The sequence below is a fragment of the Schistocerca cancellata genome, chromosome 2 (genome assembly GCF_023864275.1).
Source record: "Schistocerca cancellata isolate TAMUIC-IGC-003103 chromosome 2, iqSchCanc2.1, whole genome shotgun sequence".
NCBI classification, from domain to species: domain Eukaryota; kingdom Metazoa; phylum Arthropoda; class Insecta; order Orthoptera; family Acrididae; genus Schistocerca; species Schistocerca cancellata.
The window spans coordinates 1,081,454,538-1,081,479,269 of NC_064627.1; the positions used below are offsets into that span (position 1 = coordinate 1,081,454,538).

A 24,732-nucleotide genomic window follows, 5' to 3' on the forward strand; every position below is an offset into this window, starting at 1 on the left:
CGTGTTGACACACGTGGCTCTTGTGCTACGTCACGAGACGAGGATTTGTGTAGCACTCACGCAACAAAAGGCTGCTTGGGCCGCCTTTGAAATCCGTACGAAGCCGGAAAGAGAGTAGCGAACATGCGGCCGGTGGCTTGTCTCTGTCACTTCGCAGAGCAGCCCCACACAAAGCAAGATGCTCGATAAGAAGCGGCAGAGCAAACACGAAATGATATATTGTGCCCTCGACCTCTTAAAGCGGCCGCCCTGCGTCCGTTGCTCACTCCATAGCCCGCCAGCATGGCGCTGCCAAGAGGGAAAGGTAAGATTGTCGAACTGTTTTTGCACCGCTTAATTAACAGGTTAATTATGTGTATTTTTGTGAATTCGATGACGCACTGAGTAACTGACAGTGCCCGTATGAGACAGTGAGTGATGCTCCATCCAGTGAACAGCAAATGCTCCTCATAGCAACTGCAGTTACGTAAGAGAATATTATCAATAGGCCGACGTATTATACACCACACTCCCATACACTAGGGACTTAGTGTGGAACTAACGTGCACGATCTATGACTTGTACACAAAAACGTGTTATGTAAGCCTGAAATTACGCTCCTGGAAATTGAAATAAGAACACCGTGAATTCATTGTCCCAGGAAGGGGAAACTTTATTGACACATTCCTGGGGTCAGATACATCACATGATCACACTGACAGAACCACAGGCACATAGACACAGGCAACAGAGCATGCACAATGTCGGCACTAGTACAGTGTATATCCACCTTTCGCAGCAATGCAGGCTGCTATTCTCCCATGGAGACGATCGTAGAGATGCTGGATGTAGTCCTGTGGAACGGCTTGCCATGCCATTTCCACCTGGCGCCTCAGTTGGACCAGCGTTCGTGCTGGACGTGCAGACCGTGTGAGACGACGCTTCATCCAGTCCCAAACATGCTCAATGGGGGACAGATCCGGAGATCTTGCTGGCCAGGGTAGTTGACTTACACCTTCTAGAGCACGTTGGGTGGCACGGGATACATGCGGACGTGCATTGTCCTGTTGGAACAGCAAGTTCCCTTGCCGGTCTAGGAATGGTAGAACGATGGGTTCGATGACGGTTTGGATGTACCGTGCACTATTCAGTGTCCCCTCGACGATCACCAGTGGTGTACGGCCAGTGTAGGAGATCGCTCCCCACACCATGATGCGGGTGTTGGCCCTGTGTGCCTCGGTCGTATGCAGTCCTGATTGTGGCGCTCATCTGCACGGCGCCAAACACGCATACGACCATCATTGGCACCAAGGCAGAAGCGACTCTCATCGCTGAAGACGACACGTCTCCATTCGTCCCTCCATTCACGCCTGTCGCGACACCACTGGAGACGGGCTGCATGATGTTGGGGCGTGAGCGGAAGACGGCCTAACGGTGTGCGGGACCGTAGCCCAGCTTCATGGAGACGGTTGCGAATGGTCCTCGCCGATACCCCAGGAGCAACAGTGTCCCTAATTTGCTGGGAAGTGGCGGTGCGGTCCCCTACGGCACTGCGTAGGATCCTGCGGTGTTGGCGTCCATCCGTGCGTCACTGCGGTCCGGTCCCAGGTCGACGGGCACGTGCACCTTCCGCCGACCACTGGCGACAAGATCGATGTACTGTGGAGACCTCACGCCCCACGTGTTGAGCAATTCGGCGGTACGTCCACCCGGCCTCCCGCATGCCCACTATACGCCCTCGTTCAAAGTCCGTCAGCTGCACATACGGTTCACGTCCACGCTGTCGCGGCATGCTACCAGTGTTAAAGACTGCGATGGAGCTCCGTATGCCACGGCAAACTGGCTGACACTGACGGCGGCGGTGCACAAATGCTGCGCAGCTAGCGCCATTCGACGGCCAACACCGCGGTTCCTCGTGTGTCCGCTGTGCCGTGCGTGTGATCATTGCTTGTACAGCCCTCTAGCAGTGTCCGGAGCAAGTATGGTGGGTCTGACACACCGGTGTCAATGTGTTCTTTTTTCCATTTCCAGGAGTGTATAAAAGAAATATGAGATTGCCTAATAACGCAGAAAATTTTACCTTCAGAAAAAGTGTTCTTGGAACTTATATACGCATTTTTTGTGTGTAAGGCAATGGCGGAGGAAACCTATTCCGAAATATCGGCTCTATAGTGTTCGATTTGTTCCTGTTGCATGATTATCTGGGATAGACAAGATAATGAAGTCCTCCACATGTTAGTAAATACAACCCTGGTGTGAGTACTTTTTTACTATTCCTAGGATCGTAACCATATCTGAAACGTAATTATGGGGGTAGATAGGTGCTTTTGAGTTGATTAATTTGATGTCACCTTGCAAGCTTACTACCTACCACGTGATACTGAAACTGGGACCCAGACCAGGGTAACAAAATCAAGTCGGAGTTCTCCGCTTCTCGTTTTAATAGACGCCAAATGCGGCTGCCCTTACGTGGGACCTCGTATGTCACTACCTCGTGTAATACCTGCATGATGTGACATTTACTGTGTTTGCCTAACTTTCCCGCGCTTCAGGCTGCATCGTACTCTTTGCACCAGCCCAAGGACTGCGTCGGTCTTAAAGCGCGTGATAATAACTGGGTCAGAGGCTTTAGATAGGAGCACAGATATAGAGCTGTAAGCCGTAAGCAGCTACTCTTCTCCGTACGTTAAAGTGACACTTTTGCGATACGACGAGGTTTGAACGATTTCCAGAAAGGAGAAACCAGGACCTGGCTCCTGCCTGAATTGGGGAACCGCAGACGGCTAGGCTGCGACTGCCATCACAGCGCTCCTCCACTGGGCATGCGCACTCGGCACACTGCGGGCCGATGGCTGAAAACGTTATGAGCCAGACTCGTGACGTCATCCAGTGGCATCACTGTTCTTAAGTCACAATTCGCGTTAATGGCCCGTATTTCCCACGGTTAAATGGTTTACAAAACCAAACAGTTTGATCCTGGCCAATCAGCATCAACTGTAATGTAGCGACCTATAACAGAAGCCATCTAACCCGCCTTCGTATCACTGTCCCAATTCACTCATCGCTCGGCGTGCGCCGTGACACTGAATAAACAAACACTACCTTAAATTTCACTACAACCGTCAAGTTATTTCCTTACACTTTCAAAATTAACTGCGTGAATAGTAATCAAAAAAATCCTGTAACAGAATTTATGACAATGAACTTGCTCAACATACTACGTCCCACTCATAAACAAAACTTTATACTGATTGCACTAAATAACTGCCAAAGATATGTGCGTGGTGAGGGAGGGCAAAAGAAAAAGACACTCTCACAACTTCAAAGATACCACAATTCATTTCTTATAATAACACTATAGGTAAAAGATCCATACTGGGAGTGGTTCATTGCGACGTATCTGTATTTAATTTTATAAATATTACTTAATGATTTGTGATTTAATGAACTGATAAGATAAATTAATGAAAAGAAATTTCATTTTAAATCGTTGCTTCTCATAATGGCGTTTACTTCATGTTATGGGTGGTCTATAATAATACATTACACGCAAAAGTGTAACAATGGTCTAATTACACTAGAAAGTTTAATTTGCTGTTACGTTGTTGTTGTTCGCCTAGGACATCATGTATAGTTCCCGTAATGCTCTACTAATACTGTTGACTTTTTCCAGTTTGTTCAGTTGGTATTACTGTAATCCATACAACAACAAATAATACTTATTATCAAATGTATTTACATCTAAATTATGTCATCAAAAGTATCCGGACACGTGGCTGAAAATGACTTACACGTTTGAGGCGCCCTCCATCGGTAATGCTGGAATTCAGTATAGCATTGGCACACCATTAGCCTTGATGACTTCTTCCATTCTCGCAGGCATACGTTCAATCAGGTTCTGGAAGGTTGCTTGGGGAATGGCAACCCATCCTTCACGCAGTGCTGCACTGAGGAGAGGTATCGATGGCGATCGGTGAGGCCGGGCACGGTCGGCGTTCCACAACATCCTAAAGATTTTCTATAGGATTCAGGTCAGGGCTGTCTGCAGGCCAGACCATTACATGGATGCTATTGTCGTGTAACCACTCAGCCACAGGTCGTGCATTATGAACAGGTGCTCGTTCGTGCTGAAAGATGCAATCGCCACCCCCTAATTGCTGTTCAGCAGTGGGAAACAAGAAGGTGCTTAAAACATCTATGTAGGCCTGTGCTGTGATAGTGCCACGCAATACAACAAGGGGTCCATGAAAAACAGGACCACACAATACTACCGCCTACCAATTTTACTGTTGACTCTACACACGGTGGCAGATGACGTTCACCTTGCATTGGCCATATCCACACCCTGCCATCGGATCGCTACACTGTGTACCGTGATTCATAACTCCACACAACGTTTTTCTAATCGTCCAATGTTTACGCTCCTTGCATCAAGCGAGGCGTTGTTTGGCATTTACCGGCGATCGGTGAGGCCTGGCACGAAGTCGGCGTTCCACAACATCCCAAAGATTTTCTATAGGATTGAGGTCAGGGCTGTGTGCAGGCCAGACCATTACATGAAATCCAAGTTTTCTCTCCTCTCGCATAACTGTCTCAGTACTTGCAGTGGATCCTGAGGCAGTTTGGAATTCCTGTGTGATGGTCTGGATAGATGTCTGCCTACATTGATGTTTTAAGCACCTTCTTGTTTCCCACTGCTAAACAGCAATTAGGGGGTGGCGATTATGAGCAGCATCTCGACTATGAAATCCAAGTTTTCTCTCCTCTCGCTTAACTGTCTCAGTACTTGCAGTGGATCCTGATGCAGTTTGGAATTCCTGTGTGATGGTCTGGATAGATGTCTGAATATTACACATTACGACCCTCTTCAACTGACGGCTCTCTCTGTAAGTCCACAGACGAGGTCAGCCTATATGCTTTTGTGCTGTACGTGTCCCTTCGCGTTTGCACTTAATTTTCGCCTTGGAAACAGTGGACCTAGGCATGTTTAAGAAAGTGGAAATCTCACCTACAGACACCAAATCACCTGACCACGTTCGAAGTCCGTGAGTTCAGCGGAGCGTCCCATTCTGCTCCCTCACGATGTCTAATGACTACTGAGGTCGCTGATATGGAGTAGCTGGCAGTAGGTGGGAGCACAATGCACCTAGTATGAAATACGTATGTTTTATTTTTTTGGGGGGGGGGTCCGGATTCTTTTGGTCATATAGCGTACTTAGAAATCGCGTTTGGTCTTTTGACTTTTGTATTTCCAGCTAAAACATTGAAACTGGTTGCTTGATATATCTGTGACGTCACGAGTCACTATTTTTATCTTCTCGGATGTTGTGAATCATGTACATTTCCGCCAATATCTCGTTGACAAGTAAACATATTAGAAAATTGTTTACACGAGTTACAAGAGCTCCAGAATCAGCTTCTGCTGAAGAGAAAAATTTGATTTTGTCTTGGATGGATTGAGGAGTGAAAGAAATCGGTTTCTAGAGAAATCTATTCCCTTTAAAGTACCGACATCGTGTTAACCATTAACTCTGATGTCTGAGCACTATTGTTAAGTTATTGCGCCTGAACTGGGACCATGAGGAACTTCAGCCGAATAACCCTCTACAAGGTAATTACGTATCTACATGTTTTAAAATTATAAGGGATTGCGCATCGCAGGATTAAAACAAAGGCTATTTCAGAATGAGATTTTCACTCTGCTGCGGAGAGTGCGCTGATATGAAACTTCCTGGCAGATTAAAACTGTATACCGGACCGAGACTCGAACTCGGGACCTTTGCCTTTCGCGGGCAAGTGCTGTACCAACTGAGCTACCCAAGCACGACTCACGCCCCCTCCCCACAGCTTTACTCCTGCCAGTACCTCGCCTCCTACCTTCCAAACTTTACAGAAGCTCTCCTACGAACCTTGCAGAACTAGCACTCCTGAAAGCAAGGACATTGCGGAGACATGGCTTAGAGCACTTGCCCGCGAAAGGCAAAGGTCCCGAGTTCGAGTCTCGGTCCGGCACACAGTTTTAATCTGCCAGGAATTTTCAAAGGCTCTTTCATTTTACATTTTTTTGGTGCTGGGCCCCTGTCGGCAGCCAATGTAACCTGCACATAAACACGACCATAGGTGTCAAGTATAGATTTACTAAGTAGAGAGTAATGTGGAAATGCTTCGCGTGTGAATTTTGAACAGTGCAGCGACTAGAATTCCGTCACTGAATGAGTGAGTGGGTTCCCTTAAAAGAGTGGTGCCAAAGAGTGGTGCCCTGCGACGTCAACGTCGGACTAGGAGAAGCTTCAAAGAGCAAGGTCCCGAGACTTGCGGGAAAAGGTCAATGCTCAGAATTTCATGTGACATGTAAGGTAGTTTAATGATTCACATTGCCTTTAACTTTCGCCATAACACTGCCCAGAACCACTGTAGACGTGTCACACGATGGGAAGATCGTGACGGCGCCCCTGTATCCACACCTCACCACTGGTCTCGACGCCCCTCGATGGTCCATCGTTGAAATGAAGCGGTTTTCTTATAGCTGGCTAAGGAAAACATTTCACAGATACCATATAACACAACAATGCAGCGAATAATACATTTTTCGCCTAATTAGTTATGTAACCTTATAGTAATTGTGACGTAATTTTTGTTATATGTACCTTTTATATTATATTTTGTCATAGTATTAGATGTGAAAGAATTCAAACGAACTAATTAGTTAATAAAATTTTAATTATGATGTAGTAAAATCGCTGGCCTAGTCAGGGAAATTTACTATTATATAGAGTCAAAGAACACGTTTCAAGTAAGGAGTATTGTCACTGGGCGCGTAAGCGTGGAGTCGGGCACAAGTAGTAGGCGGAGAGAGTTGCTGGCGGACAAGTGGTCAAGTGGAGACGCGGTGCACGTGATTCTAAGGAACAGACAACAAGAATTTTTCGTGTATGGCCAGGCGTATTATGTGGTTGTAAAGGGGCACAGCACAATGTCATCAATAGGATTTAATATTAACGAAGAGTACTGTGGGCGCAAACTTGTTAATGCAGCGACGATAAAGAAGAGCCGGCTGCCGTACACTGTCAACGAGTAATGGCTCACATCGCACCAGCAGAAACTCATCAAATGAAGATCCGACCCGTTTCATTTTTAGATTGTACAATTCTAGCAGGCGTAGTAGTTATAAATAAATAAAGAACAGACTGTTTACTGCAGCAACATTTATAGTGTAAATTACTTTTAACCTAACAGGTCCTATCCAGTCACCATTACTGATTCCAAAAATACCACCAGTGAAAGAACAGTAAAATACTGAAAGTGGTGAGCTTATTTAATTGCGATAATTAAGATAAGGAGGTGCAATTTGGAAAACTGACAACTATTAAAGACTGTCATTTCACAGCAGTGCTGCGCCACGAATAAGTACAGGCGTGGAATCGGGGACTTCTTGTAAATTTCGCACAGCTGTGACGGAAAGTTAGCAGTTAAGGGACTGATTGTCACATCGGATGGAAGACGTGGGGAATGTTGATATTCAGTAAACGATTATGCAAGACAGGTTTACAATACCACGCGCATGTACGGCCCGGTGGGCACGGTGTACAGGTGTGAAGTAATCAGGGCATTACAAGGCACTGACATGCTGTGGAGGCCCAATACGTTGCTGTTACAACAGCGCCTCGTAACCCGTGTGTAGAGGCCGAAGAGGGCTGAGGAAAGCCGACGCAATTATTAAAGAGCACTCCAATTGTCCCCTCCGGGTAACTACGGCAGAGGCATTGGGAGAAGACGTATAAATAAGAGAACCCAGAGGCTCAAAGGGGGTAGTCGTGTCACCATTCTGTCTGCGTGTGTAACCAGAGAGAACGACGATTGGCTAAGCTGACGGCCAACCACGACGACCTTCTAGTGATGGATATCGACGGGCAAACAGCCCGCTGAAGCAACCTCCGACCTCCGCACCACAAACGCGCCATAGCTGTGGCGGGGCGCGTCGCAACTTGGAGCTGCACTGGTGTCAGGAGCGAGAGGGCTGCTATCATCCGCTCACAGGGTGGCATCGTCCGGCGGACTGCAAGCTACCGTCCGCAGGAGCGGGACCGGGGTTTGATCTCGTGGCCCCCAGGGTGCACAGCTGTCAGCGTTACTGGCCGAGCTGCCCTGGACAGTCGGTCGGAGCTGCTAAGGCTATCGGATGTTTCCCTTCTGTGCTCTACATGGGCTCCAAGAGCTGATCTTGAGGGGCAACCATCTGTTTTTGGGCCACCGGCTCAGACAACGCGCGGCAGCCACTCAGCCACGGCGCTACGTCTGCAAGGCTGGGCGGCCGGACGCCGACGCAGCAGATTCCGGAATCGGCTCTGGCGCTGACCCATGCACGCACGCCGCGCGTCCTCTCATGGCGACTAGCGGAAGATCCACTGGATACCTTCACAGCAATAGTGAATGACCCACTTGCCGGTGTTTCTCTGCACGCTTCAGTGTGATGCACCCCTTTCTCCCAAACCATACCTGTCAGTCTTTCTGATATATTACAACCCCTGGGCTCGGGGTACTGAACGTTTTTTAAATAGAACAAATAGTTGAAGAATAACAACGGACAGCAAATTAGTAAAAGCATAATTTAAATGAACGTTGCAAAAAATATTACTTCAGAATAATGCAGTTCGTGTTTTGTTCAGTACACTGCAAACTGTGCTCATATTTGCAGAGAACGTAACAGTGAAGCGTAAGATTACTTACTCTTCGATTAGTAAGACATCATAAACTTTCCAGAAATAACTTGTTGTAGTAGAAAAATACACTCCTGGAAATTGAAATAAGAACACCGTGAATTCATTGTCCCAGGAAGGAGAAACTTTATTGACACATTCCTGGGGTCAGATACATCACATGATCACACTGACAGAACCACAGGCACATAGACACAGGCAACAGAGCATGCACAATGTCGCCACTAGTACAGTGTATATCCACCTTTCGCAGCAATGCAGGCTGCTATTCTCCCATGGAGACGATCGTAGAGATGCTGGATGTAGTCCTGTGGAACGGCTTGCCATGCCATTTCCACCTGGCGCCTCAGTTAAATCAGCGTTCGTGCTGGACGTGCAGACCGCGTGAGACGACGCTTCATCCAGTCCCAAACATGCTCAATGGGGGACAGATCCGGAGATCTTGCTGGCCAGGGTAGTTGAATTACACCTTCTAGAGCACGTTGGGTGGCACGGGATACATGCGGACGTGCATTGTCCTGTTGGAACAGCAAGTTCCCTTGCCGGTCTAGGAATGGTAGAACGATGGGTTCGATGACGGTTTGGATGTACCGTGCACTATTCAGTGTCCCCTCGACGATCACCAGTGGTGTATGGCCAGTGTAGGAGATCGCTCCCCACACCATGATGCCGGGTGTTGGCCCTGTGTGCCTCGGTCGTATGCAGTCCTGATTGTAGCGCTCACCTGCACGGCGCCAAACACGCATACGACCATCATTGGCACCAAGGGAGAAGCGACTCTCATCGCTGAAGACGACACGTCTCCATTCGTCCCTCCATTCACGCCTGTCGCGACACCACTGGAGGCAGGCTGCACGATGTTGGGGCGTGAGCGGAAGACGGCCTAACGGTGTGCGGGACCGTAGCCCAGCTTCATGGAGACGGTTGCGAATGGTCCTCGCCGATACCCCAGGAGCAACAGTGTCCCTAATTTGCTGGGAAGTGGCGGTGCGGTCCCCTACGGCACTGCGTAGGATCCTACGGTCTTGGCGTGCATCCGTGCGTCGCTGCGGTCCGGTCCCAGGTCGACGGGCACGTGCACCTTCCGCCGACCACTGGCGACAACATCGATGTACTGTGGAGACCTCACGCCCCACGTGTAGAGCAATTCGGCGGTACGTCCACCCGGCGTCCCGCATGCCCACTATACGCCCTCGCTCAAAGTCCGTCAACTGCACATACGGTTCACGTCCACGCTGTCGCGGCATGCTACCAGTGTTAAAGACTGCGATGGAGTTCCGTATGCCACGGAAAACTGGCTGACACTGACGGCGGCGGTGCACAAATGCTGCGCAGCTAGCGCCATTCGACGGCCAACACCGCGGTTCCTGGTGTGTCCGCTGTGCCGTGCGTGTGATCATTGCTTGTACAGCCCTCTCGCAGTGTCCGGAGCAAGTATGGTGGGTCAGACACACCGGTGTCAATGTGTTCTTTTTTCCATTTCCAGAAGTGTAGTACTCATGAGCATCTGCATTCCTTACATCAGTAGCAATTAGCATTGCAACGAGTAATGCAAAGTTATTCATTAAGCGAATTGATTTGCAAACATCTTTTATGTGCATGAGCTCAGTACCAATTATTCTGGTGGATTTGTGATTAACTTTAATTCATGGTATTAAAAATTTTACATCCGAGCGTGAGGTAGTGCTTCTGGTTCTGTTCTCGCTTGATTACAATTCAATGATAGTTCGCTGTTACAGTTTGTAAACAATTAATAGTCATACGGTAAATTTTGCTAACACTGTGAGATGTCGACCGTTCTTAAGTAATTGGTAATAAAAAATTATAGCGCAATCATTTATTTATTCCAAATTTTACTACTTCCTATTTTAATTTCCTTCTATCATTATCGTATGAAAGTAGACGCGCGATAGGTATTTGGTTCTAACTGTATCTGCCCTCACCTGGAAATTCAATTATACAGGGTGTGGCATCGTTCGTAGTAGGATATTAAAAACACACCATCAGGCAGTAGCTGTAATTTGTTTATTACCTCTTATGTCAATTAGTAATTAAAGGTATGTCATTTACTAAGGTTTAAGTTGTCGTCGATTGCGTGGATTACGTTTTGAATATCACTCCTGTCAGATGATGCCCCCTCTGCACAACACATTCATCTAGGCGTTTTGGAAGCTTTCCATAACACGGCGTCACGTATTCCCTGGAACATTGCCGATGGCAGTTCTGATGCGATCCCTCAACTCAGGAATCTGACACAACGTGTTCGGAACACTTCTTGCTTCAGGTAGCCCCAAAGGAAAGAGTCTGCAGGTGAAAGGTCAGGTGAGCGAGGCGGCCAGGAAATGTCACAAAAACGGGAAATTACTTTACGGGAAATGTCTGTCGCAAGAGATCCATGCAAATTCTGGCCACCATTCCTGAACTGAAGGATCGCAACTGCCGTCGGCAATGTCCCAGGGAATACCTTTTGCTGAGTTATGGAAAGCTTCCAGCGCCGCCTACATTAATGTGTTGTGCAGAGGGGCATCATTTGACAGGAGTCATATTCAAAAGGTAATCCACGCAAGGGACAACAACTTACATATTAGTAAATGGCATACCTTTAACGATTAATTGACATAAGAGGTATTAAATAAATTACAGGTACTTCCTAATGGTGTTTTTTTAATACCCTAGTATGAACGCTGCCGCACCCTGTACTTCGGAATGCATGTGTTTCCTAAACAACAGGGAACATTAGGTGGAGGTGACACTCAAAAATCTTCACTAACCGGAACTGTAGATCCGTTAAAGCTGCCGTTTAGGAGGTGGCATGAAGAGCGTCAATGGAACCACCTGTTGCCTTCTGACGATCATTTACACTTATTTCGCCGTCGTAAACGACGGTTTGCAGCGCGATGTGCCACAGGCCGATGTTCGTGATGACCTCTGACGTTGCTTACATCCCTGAACGATTTACCACTGCTCTAAGGACATGGTGGGGTTGCAACACCATTGAATGTGATCTGAGCCCTTTGCAGAATAGCACTACCACAATTTTTGCTCTGGTGAACAGGGAGTAAACATTAGCAATCTTTCAAAACCACTCGACGAAGTAGCAAAGGATGTTTACGCTTTTTGAGCCCTCCTGTTTCGCTCTCTCCTGTGCCATTATCGCTGGGGACACTGACAAATGCACGCATACACTCTGGTGGCCAGAGTAACGGAATACCTCCTAATATCGTGTCGGACCTCCTTTTGCCTGGCGTAGTGCAGCAGCGCCACGTCGCACGGGCTCAACAAGTCGCTGGGAGTCTCCTGCATAAAATTCGGAAGGACGACGGTTCAATCCCGGGTCCGGCCATCCTGATTTAGGTTTTCCGTGATTTCCCTAAATCACTCCAGGCAAATGCTGGGATGGTTCCTCTAAAAGGGCACGGCCGACTTCCTTCCCCATCCTTCCCTAATCCGATGAGACCGATGACCACGCTATCTGGTCTCCTTCCCCAAACAACCAACCAAAATCCTGCATAAATACTGAGTCGCGGGGCCTCCATAGACTTCCATAATTTCCGAAGTATTGCCGGTGGACGATTTTGAGCACGAACTGACCTCCCGATTATGTCCCAAAAATGTTTGGGAGCATTCATGTCGGGCGATTTGCGTTGAGCCAGATCATTCGCTCGAATTGTCTAGAGTTTTCTTCAGACCAATCACAAGCAATTACGGCCCGGTAGTACGGCGCATTGTCATCCATAAAATGGTTTCCAAGTAGCCCAATATAACCGTTTCCAGTCAATGATCAGTTCATTTGAACCAGGCGACCCAGTCCATTCCATGTAAACAGAGCCCACACCATTACTGAACCACCACCAGCCTGCACAGTGCCTCGTCGACAACTTTGCTCCGTGGCTTCGTGCCACAATCGATTCCTGCCATCAGCTCTTACCAACTGAAATCCGGACTCCTTTGAGCACTTTAAAAATGAATCTGTACAGAGAAAACCATTGACAGAATCCTCGGCGCCTGAGGCTAGGTATCACGTTTGACACATACCAGTTTCTGCATGCCCGCAGGCAAGCACTTGAGCAGCCACGAAGTGCCGCTCACCTGCTGGGTGGCAATGGGGTTGCCTGCCTGCAGGCTCCTAGAAGTCTGTCAGTGGTTGTCTCTGTGCAAGTACATATTGAAAGCACTCCACAAGATTGTATGTTGAAAGGGCGTTGCCGAAATGGAGGAGGTGGGAACTTGGTGGAACCCTCTGCATTTTGTTCATGCATGTCTATGTTCATGCTACAGGGGGCTCAGTACATGTAAACACCCTTTGCTGCCTCACATCACGTTCAAATTTCGTCGAATTGTTTTGAATACTCTGTATATCAAAGCAGAAATAGTGGTCCTGATACACTCCAAAGGATGAGGTCATGTTCAGTTGGGCTGGAGCCACATATGTCCTCTGAAAAGGATTCATTCGTCTGGGGAGCGTCGGCAGTGTAAAAGATTATCAACTTGAGTTTTCGACCGCGGAAATAAGTGAAAACGAACGCCCCTGGGGGACAGATGATTTTATGCCAACTCCTGAGGCCTTTTCTTGTCGATTCTGAGTGGCAATGGGTCTGAAACGTTTCCCTTATCCACCTATAAGATGACCGCGTGATTTCAACGCTCGGCGTCGCCGTTCTGACCTCCATCAGGAGGAGTCAAGAGAAGTTGTGGGATGCAGTTTAACGTAGACGGGATGACCTTCCCATCATGTGAACCGTCCACGATAGCGCTGGGCAGATTTGTGGTGCAATTTGGTGTCACTGTGTCATTAAACCCTCGTTAACCTAGCATGACAACGGAGCTCTGGGCTTCTCTTCACATGTGTCGACAACTTGCTATTTGAAACATCGTCGAGCCCCAGAAGACGTCAAAGGGAGCAACAGGGTTATAGGCACCTTACAGTAAGTTTCCTGACTTGTACGTCACAGTGGGTAAAATGAAGGTTTCCAAACCAGTGACCATTTAATTCTTTTGTACAATGTAGTTACAGGCGGAATCTCCTCATTAATCGTTATATCTGTTTCTCCACGATGGGGTCGTTACGACTGTTACATTACATCTTTGAAAGAAGGATGAATAAATGATCTAATGATTATTAGAGTAGCTACACCAAATAGCTGCTTACTATAAGTAATGTTTATTTACGACAGACTGTTTCAGCTTAATCGTCATTTTCAAGTACTTGCGATTACAATTTTGGTGAGAACAGGTACGGATGCCAATGTGAATCACATTTATGTAGCTGTGTTATACTCACGTCTAGACTAAAGTGACGTACATATTGTGTAGTTAGTGGACTGCTTTAATAAGATGATAAATTATGTCAAGATGTCGAAAATAAAATGTTAATTACGACGTGATAGCAGTTTGACAGTTCCACTACCGAGCTAGGTGGCGCAGTGGCTAGCACACTAGATTCGCATTCGAGAGGACGACGTTTCCCGTGATTTTCCCAAATCGCTACAGGCAAATGCAGGAATGGTTCCTTTGAAACGACACGGCCGACTTCTTTCCCCGTCCTTCCCTAATCGGATGAGACCGATGACCTCGGTGTCTGGTCTCCCCCCCTCCCCCCTTCCAAAAAAGAAAAAACAACCCAACCGAACACTTCCACTTTTACGACGTAATATGTTCACAAAGATTGTGCGGATGAACAGCGATATTATTTTATTAACTAAAATTTATTACGTTTATCTTTGGTTGTTGCATTTGTCACCTTCGATTTATACATTTTCCTGTTCTATAAGTTCCATACAATTTTTATGGTAGTAATTGTGTCTAAATTCTGTATGTTAGTTTATTATTCTTTGTGGTTATTTTCTCGTGTACATATAAATTTCTGGTTCCTCAAGAAAGTTCATTGCAAAAGCCTTTGGTATTCTGTGCAGAATCTGTAGTGCATTTCGATCTTATCAACAGTACGATTTTCGTTTTTCAAGTGCAGAAAGAAGCCGAATGATTATATTCGCTCTCTCTAGTGTGTTATTTATATCTAACGTTAAAATTTATTCCTGGTTGGCCAATGTAAAAGCTATTACAGCTCCCACATGCGATTTTATATGTACCTGGTATGTACAATTTGGTTGAGAGTAGACCAATATGAGTTAAAGAATTTCTCTTCCAGAGAATTTAAGAATTTAGGAAAATGTCGGCTAATGTGCCTGTTACACTATTACCTACGGCTTCTTCATTTGCTACCGTATACATTTTGTTGTTAATTTCATAATAATTTTGTGCTATTACTATTTCCCAAAGGTTTATAATTTCTACTGCTCCAGCCATGGATATCCTCCTATATTGTAACAGGTTATTTTTTGTTATTTGGATTGTTTCCTGTACTGGCACATTGGTGAATATCAGAAGACCGAGATGAAACATAAGTTTCAACCACAGAGCGGTTCTACGTTTTTTAAGGTTCGATACTCTGAGACAAAGCACATACAGTTACCAGAGTGGGATACAACTTCTGCTTAACAAGGGAAAAAGGTACTATGTACACAACGATTTCCTGAAAGAGCTTATATTTCCAGTACTGGTAAGGTAAAAGAAAGTACTGTCGTATGGCTTGAATGGCTTGGAGGCCCTGGGGCCAGGTTCAGCCACCTACTTGGAAAGGCATTTCCTATCTTTTGTGCACACTAGCACCTGTCCTTCGCGAATGGTAAAATCAGTTTATGAAATGAATCTGTTATATGTGTTATGATGCTAAGTTTACGTTGTATGATGATGAGAGAAGGGGTAAGGTGAAACCCAATACGAGCACATACCCTTCTCCTTTCGAATAGCACCAAGGGGTGAGCCTAGGTCAACGAACCCATCAAGCGGTCGGATCGTCGTCAACAGTGTCACATGCCCTCCCTCCATGTCACACTGCGGAGAGGTTTGGTACTTAATCCAGAACACTGGCGCCAAGTCCGGCGATGAGGAAATTTACGCAATCACTTCTCCTCCCCTGTGGCGCAAAGACATAGCGAAAATTGACAACAGCGTGTCACCCAGCCAGGCAGTCACCCATTCAAGTTCAGGCCACGGCCGTCGTTGCTAAACTTTGGTCATCTAACGAGAACCAGTGTATGCCACGAGGCAAGACCGCTGACTGTCGATGAAGTCTGGATAGCTACGGTTAGCGGCTTACACATTCTAGGGAACAATTAGTGGTACGTCTGACTCATAGAACAGACAGCAAGTGGCCACTTGGTACTCCAGGTGCCCAGATGTCCAGCACGTACGTAAAGAACCTGTAATATACGTCTGTTTCTTAAACGCAGTGCTGATTTCTGTGTCAATGAGTGCAGCCTACTGTGAATGCTGTATTTCCTGGATTGTTTTAGAAAACGTAAAGAGGATTAGAGCCTAACACGGAGGTCGATGTCATTAGTGCTGAATCGCTGCTGTTCTTCTTCTTCCGTCACTTCCTTCAACGGTCTCAGAATGATGAGGAATACGAAATAGGAGGAACAAGATGTTTGTAACTTAAGTCATTACAGGTTTAACTAAATTTTCCTGAGATTATTGCAGTGAGTCTGACCTGAAGGTTACTGTGTGGTCGAAACCCGAAACGCAAGAATACAAGTGACTGAGTGGAAAATATATATATATATATATATATATATATATATATATATATATATATATATATATATATATATATATATATATATATATATATATATATATAATGATATAGCAGTCACATTCATCTCCAAGCGACAGAGGTATCACATTTCATGAAACCTGCCTGTCGATTCCGGTAGCGAATATTCTCTTTCACAAAAGTGGTCAGAAAGCGTGAGTAGTATTTCATAAAATGGCTTATGCAGTAGTAAGCATATATAAGCCATTGACGACCCAGATAAGGAAGAATGCAAAGTTATACGCGGATTAATACACACCTGGAAATTGAAATAAGAACACCGTGAATTCATTGTCCCAGGAAGGGGAAACTTTATTGACACATTCCTGGGGTCAGATACATCACATGATCACACTGACAGAACCACAGGCACATAGACACAGGCAACAGAGCATGCACAATGTCGGCACTAGTACAGTGTATATCCACCTTTCGCAGCAATGCAGGCTGCTATTCTCCCATGGAGACAATCGTAGAGATGCTGGATGTAGTCCTGTGGAACGGCTTGCCATGCCATTTCAACCTGGCGCCTCAGTTGGACCAGCGTTCGTGCTGGACGTGCAGACCGCGTGAGACGACGCTTCATCCAGTCCCAAACATGCTCAATGGGGGACAGATCCGGAGATCTTGCTGGCCAGGGTACTTGACTTACACCTTCTAGAGCACGTTGGGTGGCACGGGATACATGCGGACGTGCATTGTCCTGTTGGAACAGCAAGTTCCCTTGCCGGTCTAGGAATGGTAGAACGATGGGTTCGATGACGGTTTGGATGTACCGTGCACTATTCAGTGTCCCCTCGACGATCACCAGTGGTGTACGGCCAGTGTAGGAGATCGCTCCCCACACCATGATGCCAGGTGTTGGCCCTGTGTGTCTCGGTCGTATGCAGTCCTGATTGTGGCGCTCACCTGCACGGCGCCAAACACGCATACGACCATCATTGGCACCAAGGCAGAAGCGACTCTCATCGCTGAAGACGACACGTCTCCATTCGTCCCTCCATTCACGCCTGTCGCGACACCACTGGAGGCGGGCTGCACGATGTTGGGGCGTGAGCGGAAGACGGCCTAACGGTGTGCGGGACCGTAGCCCAGCTTCATGGAGACGGTTGCGAATGGTCCTCGCCGATACCCCAGGAGCAACAGTGTCCCTAATTTGCTGGGAAGTGGCGGTGCGGTCCCCTACGGCACTGCGTTGGATCCTACGGTCTTGGCGTGGATCCGTGCGTCGCTGCAGTGCGGTCCCAGGTCGACGGGCACGTCCACCTTCCGCCGACCACTGGCGACAACATCGATGTACTGTGGAGACCTCACGCCCCACGTGTTGAGCAATTCGGCGGTACGTCCACCCGGCCTCCCGCATGCCCACTATACGCCCTCGCTCAAAGTCCGTCAACTACACATACGGTTCACGTCCACTCTGTCGCGGCATGCTACCAGTGTTAAAGACTGCGATGGAGCTTCGTATGCCACGGCAAACTGGCTGACACTGACGGCGGCGGTGCACAAATGCTGCGCAGCTAGCGCCATTCGACGGCCAACACCGCGGTTCCTGGTGTGTCCGCTGTGCCGTGCGTGTGATCATTACTTGTACAGCCCTCTCGCAGTGTCCGGAGCAAGTATGGTGGGTCTGACACACCGGTGTCAATGTGTGCTTTTTTCCATTTCCTGGAGTGTATATTGTTATTCATTTCAGATACGGATATAACTCAGTAAAAATTAATAGTAGAGGAAGTTTAATGCTGTGTTACAGGAGATAAACGAGAAATACATTTAGATCCTCTTCTGGTTAACAGGAAAATAAACTAGTTCACAAGCTGCTTTTATTTTCAAACTAAACTGAAATATAAAAAAATAGTTCATTTTCAGAAAGAAATGTAGTTACTGCTTCTAAAACGTTGCTACCCTGCATAGTGATATTTTAGAAATCCACTATATACAGGATGATAATATGTACGTTATCAGGAGAAAAAAAACTGGCGTTCTACGGATCGGAGCGTGGAATGTCAGACCCCTTAATCGGGCAGGTAGGTTAGAAAATTTAAAAAGGGAAATGGATAGGTTAAAGTTAGATATAGTGGGAATTAGTGAAGTTCGGTGGCAGGAGGAACAAGACTTTTGGTCAGGTGATTACAGGGTTATAAATACAAAATCAAATAGGGGTAATGCAGGAGTAGGTTCAATAATGAATAAAAAAATAGGAGTGCGGGTTAGCTACTACAAACAGCATAGTGAACGCATTATTGTGGCCAAGATAGACACAAAGCTCATGCCTACTACAGTAGTACAAGTTTATATGCCAACTAGCTCTGCAGATGATGAAGAAATAGATGAAATGTATGACGAGATAAAAGATATTATTCAGGTAGTGAAGGGAGACGAAAATGTAATAGTGATGGGTGACTGGAATTCGTCAGTAGGAAAAGGGAGAGAAGGAAACATAGTAGGTGAATATGAATTGGGGGGAAGGAATGAAAGAGGAAGCCGCCTTGTAGAATTTTGCACAGAGCATAACTTAATCATAGCTAACACTTGGTTCAAGAATCATGAAAGGAGGCTGTATACATGGAAGAAGCCTGGAGTTACTGACAGGTTTCAGATAGATTATATAATGGTAAGACAGAGATTTAGGAACCAGGATTTAAATTGTAAGACATTTCCTGGGGCAGATGTGGATTCTGACCACAATCTATTGGTTATGAACTGCAGATTGAAACTGAAGAAACTGCAAAAAGGTGGGAATTTAAGGATATGGGACCTGGATAAACTGAAAGAACCAGAGGTTGTAAAGAGTTTCAGGGAGAGCATAAGGGAACAATTGACAGGAATGGGGGAAAGAAATACAGTAGAAGAAGAATGGGTAGCTCTGAGGGATGAAGTAGCGAAGGCAGCAGAGGATCAAGTAGGTAAAATGACGAGGGCTAATAGAAATCCTTGGGTAACAGAAGAAATATTGAATTTAATTGATGAAAGGAGAAAATATAAAAATGCAGTAAATGCAGCAGGCAAAAAGGAATACAAACGTCTCAAAAATGAGATCGACAGGAAGTGCAAAATGGCTAAGCAGGGATGGGTAGAGGACAAATGTAAGGATGTGGAGGCTTGTCTCACTAGGGGTAAGATAGATACTGCCTACAGGAAAATTAAAGAGACCTTTGGAGAGAAGAGAACCACTTGTATGAATATCAAGAGCTCAGATGGCAAGCCAGTTCTAAGCAAAGAAGGGAAGGCAGAAAGGTGGAAGGAGTATATAGAGGGTTTATACAAGGGCGATGTACTTGAGGACAATATTATGGAAATGGAAGAGGATGTAGATGAAGATGAAATGGGAGATAAGATACTGCGTGAAGAGTTAGACAGAGCACTGAAAGACCTGAGTCGAAACAAGGCCCCGGGAGTAGACAACATTCCATTTGAACTACTGATGGCCTCGGGAGAGCCAGTCATGACAAAACTCTACCATCTGGTGAGCACGATGTATGAGACAGGCGAAATACCCTCAGACTTCAAGAAGAATATAATAATTCCAATCCCAAAGAAAGCAGGTGTTGACAGATGTGAAAATTACCGAACTATCAGTTTAATAAGTCACAGCTGCAAAATACTAACGCGAATTCTTTATAGACGAATGGAAATACTGGTAGAAGCCGACCTCGGGGAAGATCAGTTTGGATTCCGTAGAAATGTTGGAACACGTGAGGCAATACTGACCTTACGACTTATCTTAGAAGAAAGATTAAGAAAAGGCAAACCTACGTTTCTAGCATTTGTAGACTTAGAGAAAGCTTTTGACAATGTTAACTGGAATACTCTCATTCAAATTCTGAAGGTGGCAGGAGTAAAATACAGGGAGCGAAAGGCTATTTACAGTTTGTACAGAAACCAGATGGCAGTTATTAGAATCGAGGGGCATGAAAGGGAAGCAGTGGTTGGGAAAGGAGTAAGACAGGGTTGTAGCCTCTCCCCGATGTTATTGAATCTGTATATTGAGCAAGCAGTAAAGGAAACAAAAGAAAAATTCGGAGTAGGTATTAAAATTCATGGAGAAGAAGTAAAAACTTTGAGGTTCGCCGATGACATTGTAATTCTGTCAGAGACAGCAAAGGACTTGGAAGAGCAGTTGAACGGAATGGACCGTGTCTTGAAAGGAGGATATAAGATGAACATCAACAAAAGCAAAACGAGGATAATGGAATGTAGTCAAATTAAGTCGGGTGATGCTGAGGGAATTAGATTAGGAAATGAGACACTTAAAGTAGTACAGGAGTTTTGCTATTTAGGGAGTACAATAACCGATGATGGTCGAAGTAGAGAGAATATAAAATGTAGACTGGCAATGGCAAGGAAAGCGTGTCTCAAGAAGAGGAATTTGTTAACATCGAGTATAGATTTAAGTGTCAGGAAGTCGTTTCTGAAAGTATTTGTATGGAGTGTAGCCATGTATGGAAGTGAAACATGGACGATAACTAGTTTGGACAAGAAGAGAATAGAAGCTTTCGAAATGTGGTGCTACAGAAGAATGCTGAAGATAAGGTGGGTAGATCACGTAACTAATGAGAAGGTATTGAATAGGATTGGGGAGAAGAGAAGTTTGTGGCACAACGTGACTAGAAGAAGGGATCGGTTGATAGGACATGCTTTGAGGCATCAGGGGATCACAAATTTAGCATTGGAGGGCAGTGTGGAGGGTAAAAATCTTAGAGGGAGACCAAGAGATGAATACACTAAGCAGATTCAGAAGGATGTAGGTTGCAGTAGATACTGGGAGATGAAGAAGCTTGTACAGGATAGAGTAGCATGGAGAGCTGCATCAAACCAGTCTCAGGACTGAAGACCACAACAACAACAATATGTACGATAAAATATATACATCGTTTCTTGTACTAGAATTATACACGGATGTGTTTACTCTATTTACTGAAGTGCCACTGTATTACCCAACCAGATATGTAATCCTTTACCGAACTGAAATCACGAGTGAGCGGACCGAAAAAAGGAAACCGAAAGAAACTTATATTAACGCCGGGAATCTCGAGATAAATCTGCTGAAGTTACAACTGAATTCATTCTCAGCTGCATTAACACATTTCTATTGCTTTGTTGCAGGATGCCTGTCATGCACCACTGTGCTATGGTACATCACTTTCGTGGGCTGTGGAGTCAACTACATGATCAGGAGCAACATCAACATCGCGATTGTCGCGATGGTGAAGAAACGCCCGTCAGACGGGAGTGCAGTGGCTAGCGAGTGTTACCATTCTGATTTCAACTTGACCGGGAACTACTCCCTCAACGACAGCCTTTCTCACGTTGAACTGATGGACGTTGATGATGAGGTAACTGTATTATGAGAAGTAATCAGAAATCATGACGAAATATTTAAATACCAAATTCTCTAAATTTAGCTTCAATCTGTTGTCCACGTCCTCAAAATATGTAAATCCAGACTGCAATAATTAATCAGTCCAGTCTCAAAAATCTGTACAGCCTAACTGAATACATTGTTTTCTAGTCTAGGCTCGTTTCTGAGTGCGAACAACCGGGGTAGACGGACATTTTGCAATTCTGCAATCCGTAAAGCATTCATGTCAGACGGTACTTCCCATTGCATCATAGTCTGAGGACTTCTACCTGCCCGTTCGTCTACGCAGAAAGGAAAAGATGACTACTTAAATGCGCATGTGTGTGTGTTGTATGTGGTTGTATTATGGTCCAGATTCCTCAGAACGTGTTCTTCGAGTTTTATGAGAAGTATTTCTGGGACAAATGGGGTGGTCAGTTGTTTGCTGACAGGTTCAATGGTGTCAAAGTGCCAGCAAAGAGTAACATGTGATGCTTAGTCCGAAAATCGCATCAGACAGGATCTGTTTTGAATAAGTCAAAAAACATTTCGTAACATACCCGCATGCCAGAAAATGTGGCTGCAGTTCACCAGAAAACCGAACAGAGTCGTAGAAAATCAACCCAACGCCTGTCGCAAGCGGTCGGCATACCACATCGATCATGTAGACGAATTCTCCATCTGGACCTGCACATGTACCCGTACTGAACGTTATTGTACATCCATTAAAACCAGCAGATGCTCCTCGGCACCACCAATTTTGTGAGTCAGTGTTCACTGAGATAACAATGAATGACTTGGGCATGAACTCTTCCCTAAGTCTGAGGAAGCCTGCTCGGACCTGAGTGATTATGTCAACTCACAGAATCAAAACGTCTGGGTAGTGGAGTATCTGCGTAACTTCCACGAAACGCAATTACATGATCGGAGCATTGGAGTTTGGTGTGCAATGTCTGCACGCTGAGTTATTGGTCCTATCTTCAGTCATCAGACTCTGACTTTGGCGTGTTATGTTGCCATCATTTTGAAACCATTTGTGGCAGCATTAACGGAGGAGGAAAATCTACAGCTACTTCCAGCAGAATGGTGAAACTTCCCACACAGCCGACCTAGCCGTGGAGCACATTTACACAATCTTCACGCCTGCCAGAATAGTTTGCAGAGCCCTAGCTGGATACGCAGGTTACCTGACCTGTCACTATGCATTTACTCTGTGTGATGAGCCCTCAAGACTAAGGCGAATCGCAGCAACCTTCACAGTCATCCAAAAATGCAGTAGTACATTTCGGATTAGATTGCAGCAATTCCAGCAGTCCGGTTTCGATCCGCCTTCAGCAACTGGCTGACCGTGGCTCAAAAAAGTGCCAACAGATGAATGGTGGTCACCTTCAACATCTGCTACAGTCAGGCTAGTATTGTATTTCTTTTTCTCAGCTGTGGTTCTTTGCACCCTCGAACTCTGTTCTCTGGGCTGCTTTCATTTACCCCATCTGCGTGATTAGCATATTTGTGCCATGTCAAATGACACGCTTATTTTTCCGGCCTCTAGAGAGTCATTTTGAGCATAGCAGAGCCCTGGAGACGCCAGAGGGTGGACTGGGTAGTCACGTGACTCTTACGGGTGCCGTTATGGCAGACCTAATAGCAAGCATGGAGGACAAAGTTTCCAGTCAGTTACAACAAGTGGAACCAGAAACGTCTCCTGGAGGCCAGCACCATCGCTGTGGTGGAAGTGGTGGACAAACCTGCACACGTTGCCTGGGGCCGGTTTGGTGCAGTAGCCGAGGCGTCCGTAATGATGGGTTGTGCCTGAAGATGTTGGAGTTGTCAGTCGCTCCACAAAGACTAACAGGCGAGTTCGGATCAGAGTTGCGAGCGAAGGCTTGAGAATCTGATTTGCTGCCGTTCTGTCAACAGGACGCCACTACGGGCTGTGTGGTGCTTAGTCACTGTGTAAAGGCAACTGGTGGCGTGGTTGGTGTCTTTTCGCGGCTGGACAGCCAGTAGTCCCAGTCGAGGCAGAGAAAGGGTCTTCAGCTTGTCAATGCGAGCACTGTCTGAGAGCTCTTGAGCTAACGGTTGTGTGCTTGTCACTTTTGTAGCTGACACAGTGTACTGTACAGATGGTGCAATGAGTGTATTGGCCATTGACTACATTGTGTACAGAAGTCTGTGGTTGTCGTGTGACCAGTTGTGGTTTTTATCGATGATTCACATGAGTCTTCGTATGTGTGGGAGAGCAGTTCAGTTCAACTTCACGCAGTGAGTGTGATTAATTGTATTATCCACAAGTGTTTGTTTAAACAGTGACCATAGGCGTGACTGAGTTGTTGACATAATTCTACTGACAATTCACTTTATTACTCGTTTAATATGAACAGTCAATTGTTTGTGTTATTGTATAAGGATTTATACAGTTGTGTGTAACTTGTTGCGGTAGCTATCTGTGGATGATAGAAGCAGTGGTAGTAACAGCAGACCTTCGCCTAGTGGTGCGCTACGATCTTAGTTAATCTAAAAGATATTTTGCCATCTTACGTTTTACTATTGAAGTTGTCTCAGATATAGCAACTGACTATGGCTGAGGCCAGTTATGTATATTAGGGCAAAGGTTGGATATTATTGTCCTATTTAATCTGATACGTTATTGTACATATTTTGTCGAACCCTGTTTACAAGGGAATGGTCCAATCCAACAAGTCGAAACATGCTCAGAAATTTTTTGTATAGGAATGAAGCATCGAAAGAAAGACTCTGCTCAAGTTTTAGCTGCCAAGACGTGTGGTAAGTAATATATAAAAAAGGTTGAAAGTTAACAAATTCGTACGTCGCCAGGCGACTGGGTAAATGTACACCCCTACAAAATATGCACCCCTACCGGAGCTGTAGCACACTCTGTATGAGAAACATGGCAGGCACATATCATTTGATCACGGCGCATTAGTAAACAGATAATACGACCCAGCGCGACAGAAATTTGTAAAGCGGCATTAATATCCATAATAATTACCAGTTCCTTTTACATTAGCGTAAGGGGT

General features: G+C 45.8%; 1 protein-coding gene across 1 annotated transcript in view; it reads left to right on the top strand.

Annotated features, from left to right (window-relative positions):
* The first annotated feature begins 279 nt into the window (after nucleotides 1–279).
* LOC126149728 (sialin-like) overlaps nucleotides 280–24,732 on the top strand; it is a 79,103-nt gene continuing 54,650 nt past the window's right edge. Inside the window, exons 1-2 of the mRNA XM_049915830.1 lie at nucleotides 280–304; nucleotides 21,460–21,689. Of these exons, the coding sequence (XP_049771787.1) occupies nucleotides 283–304; nucleotides 21,460–21,689 (252 nt within the window). The 5' untranslated portion in view covers nucleotides 280–282. The remainder of the gene's footprint in view (nucleotides 305–21,459; nucleotides 21,690–24,732) is intronic.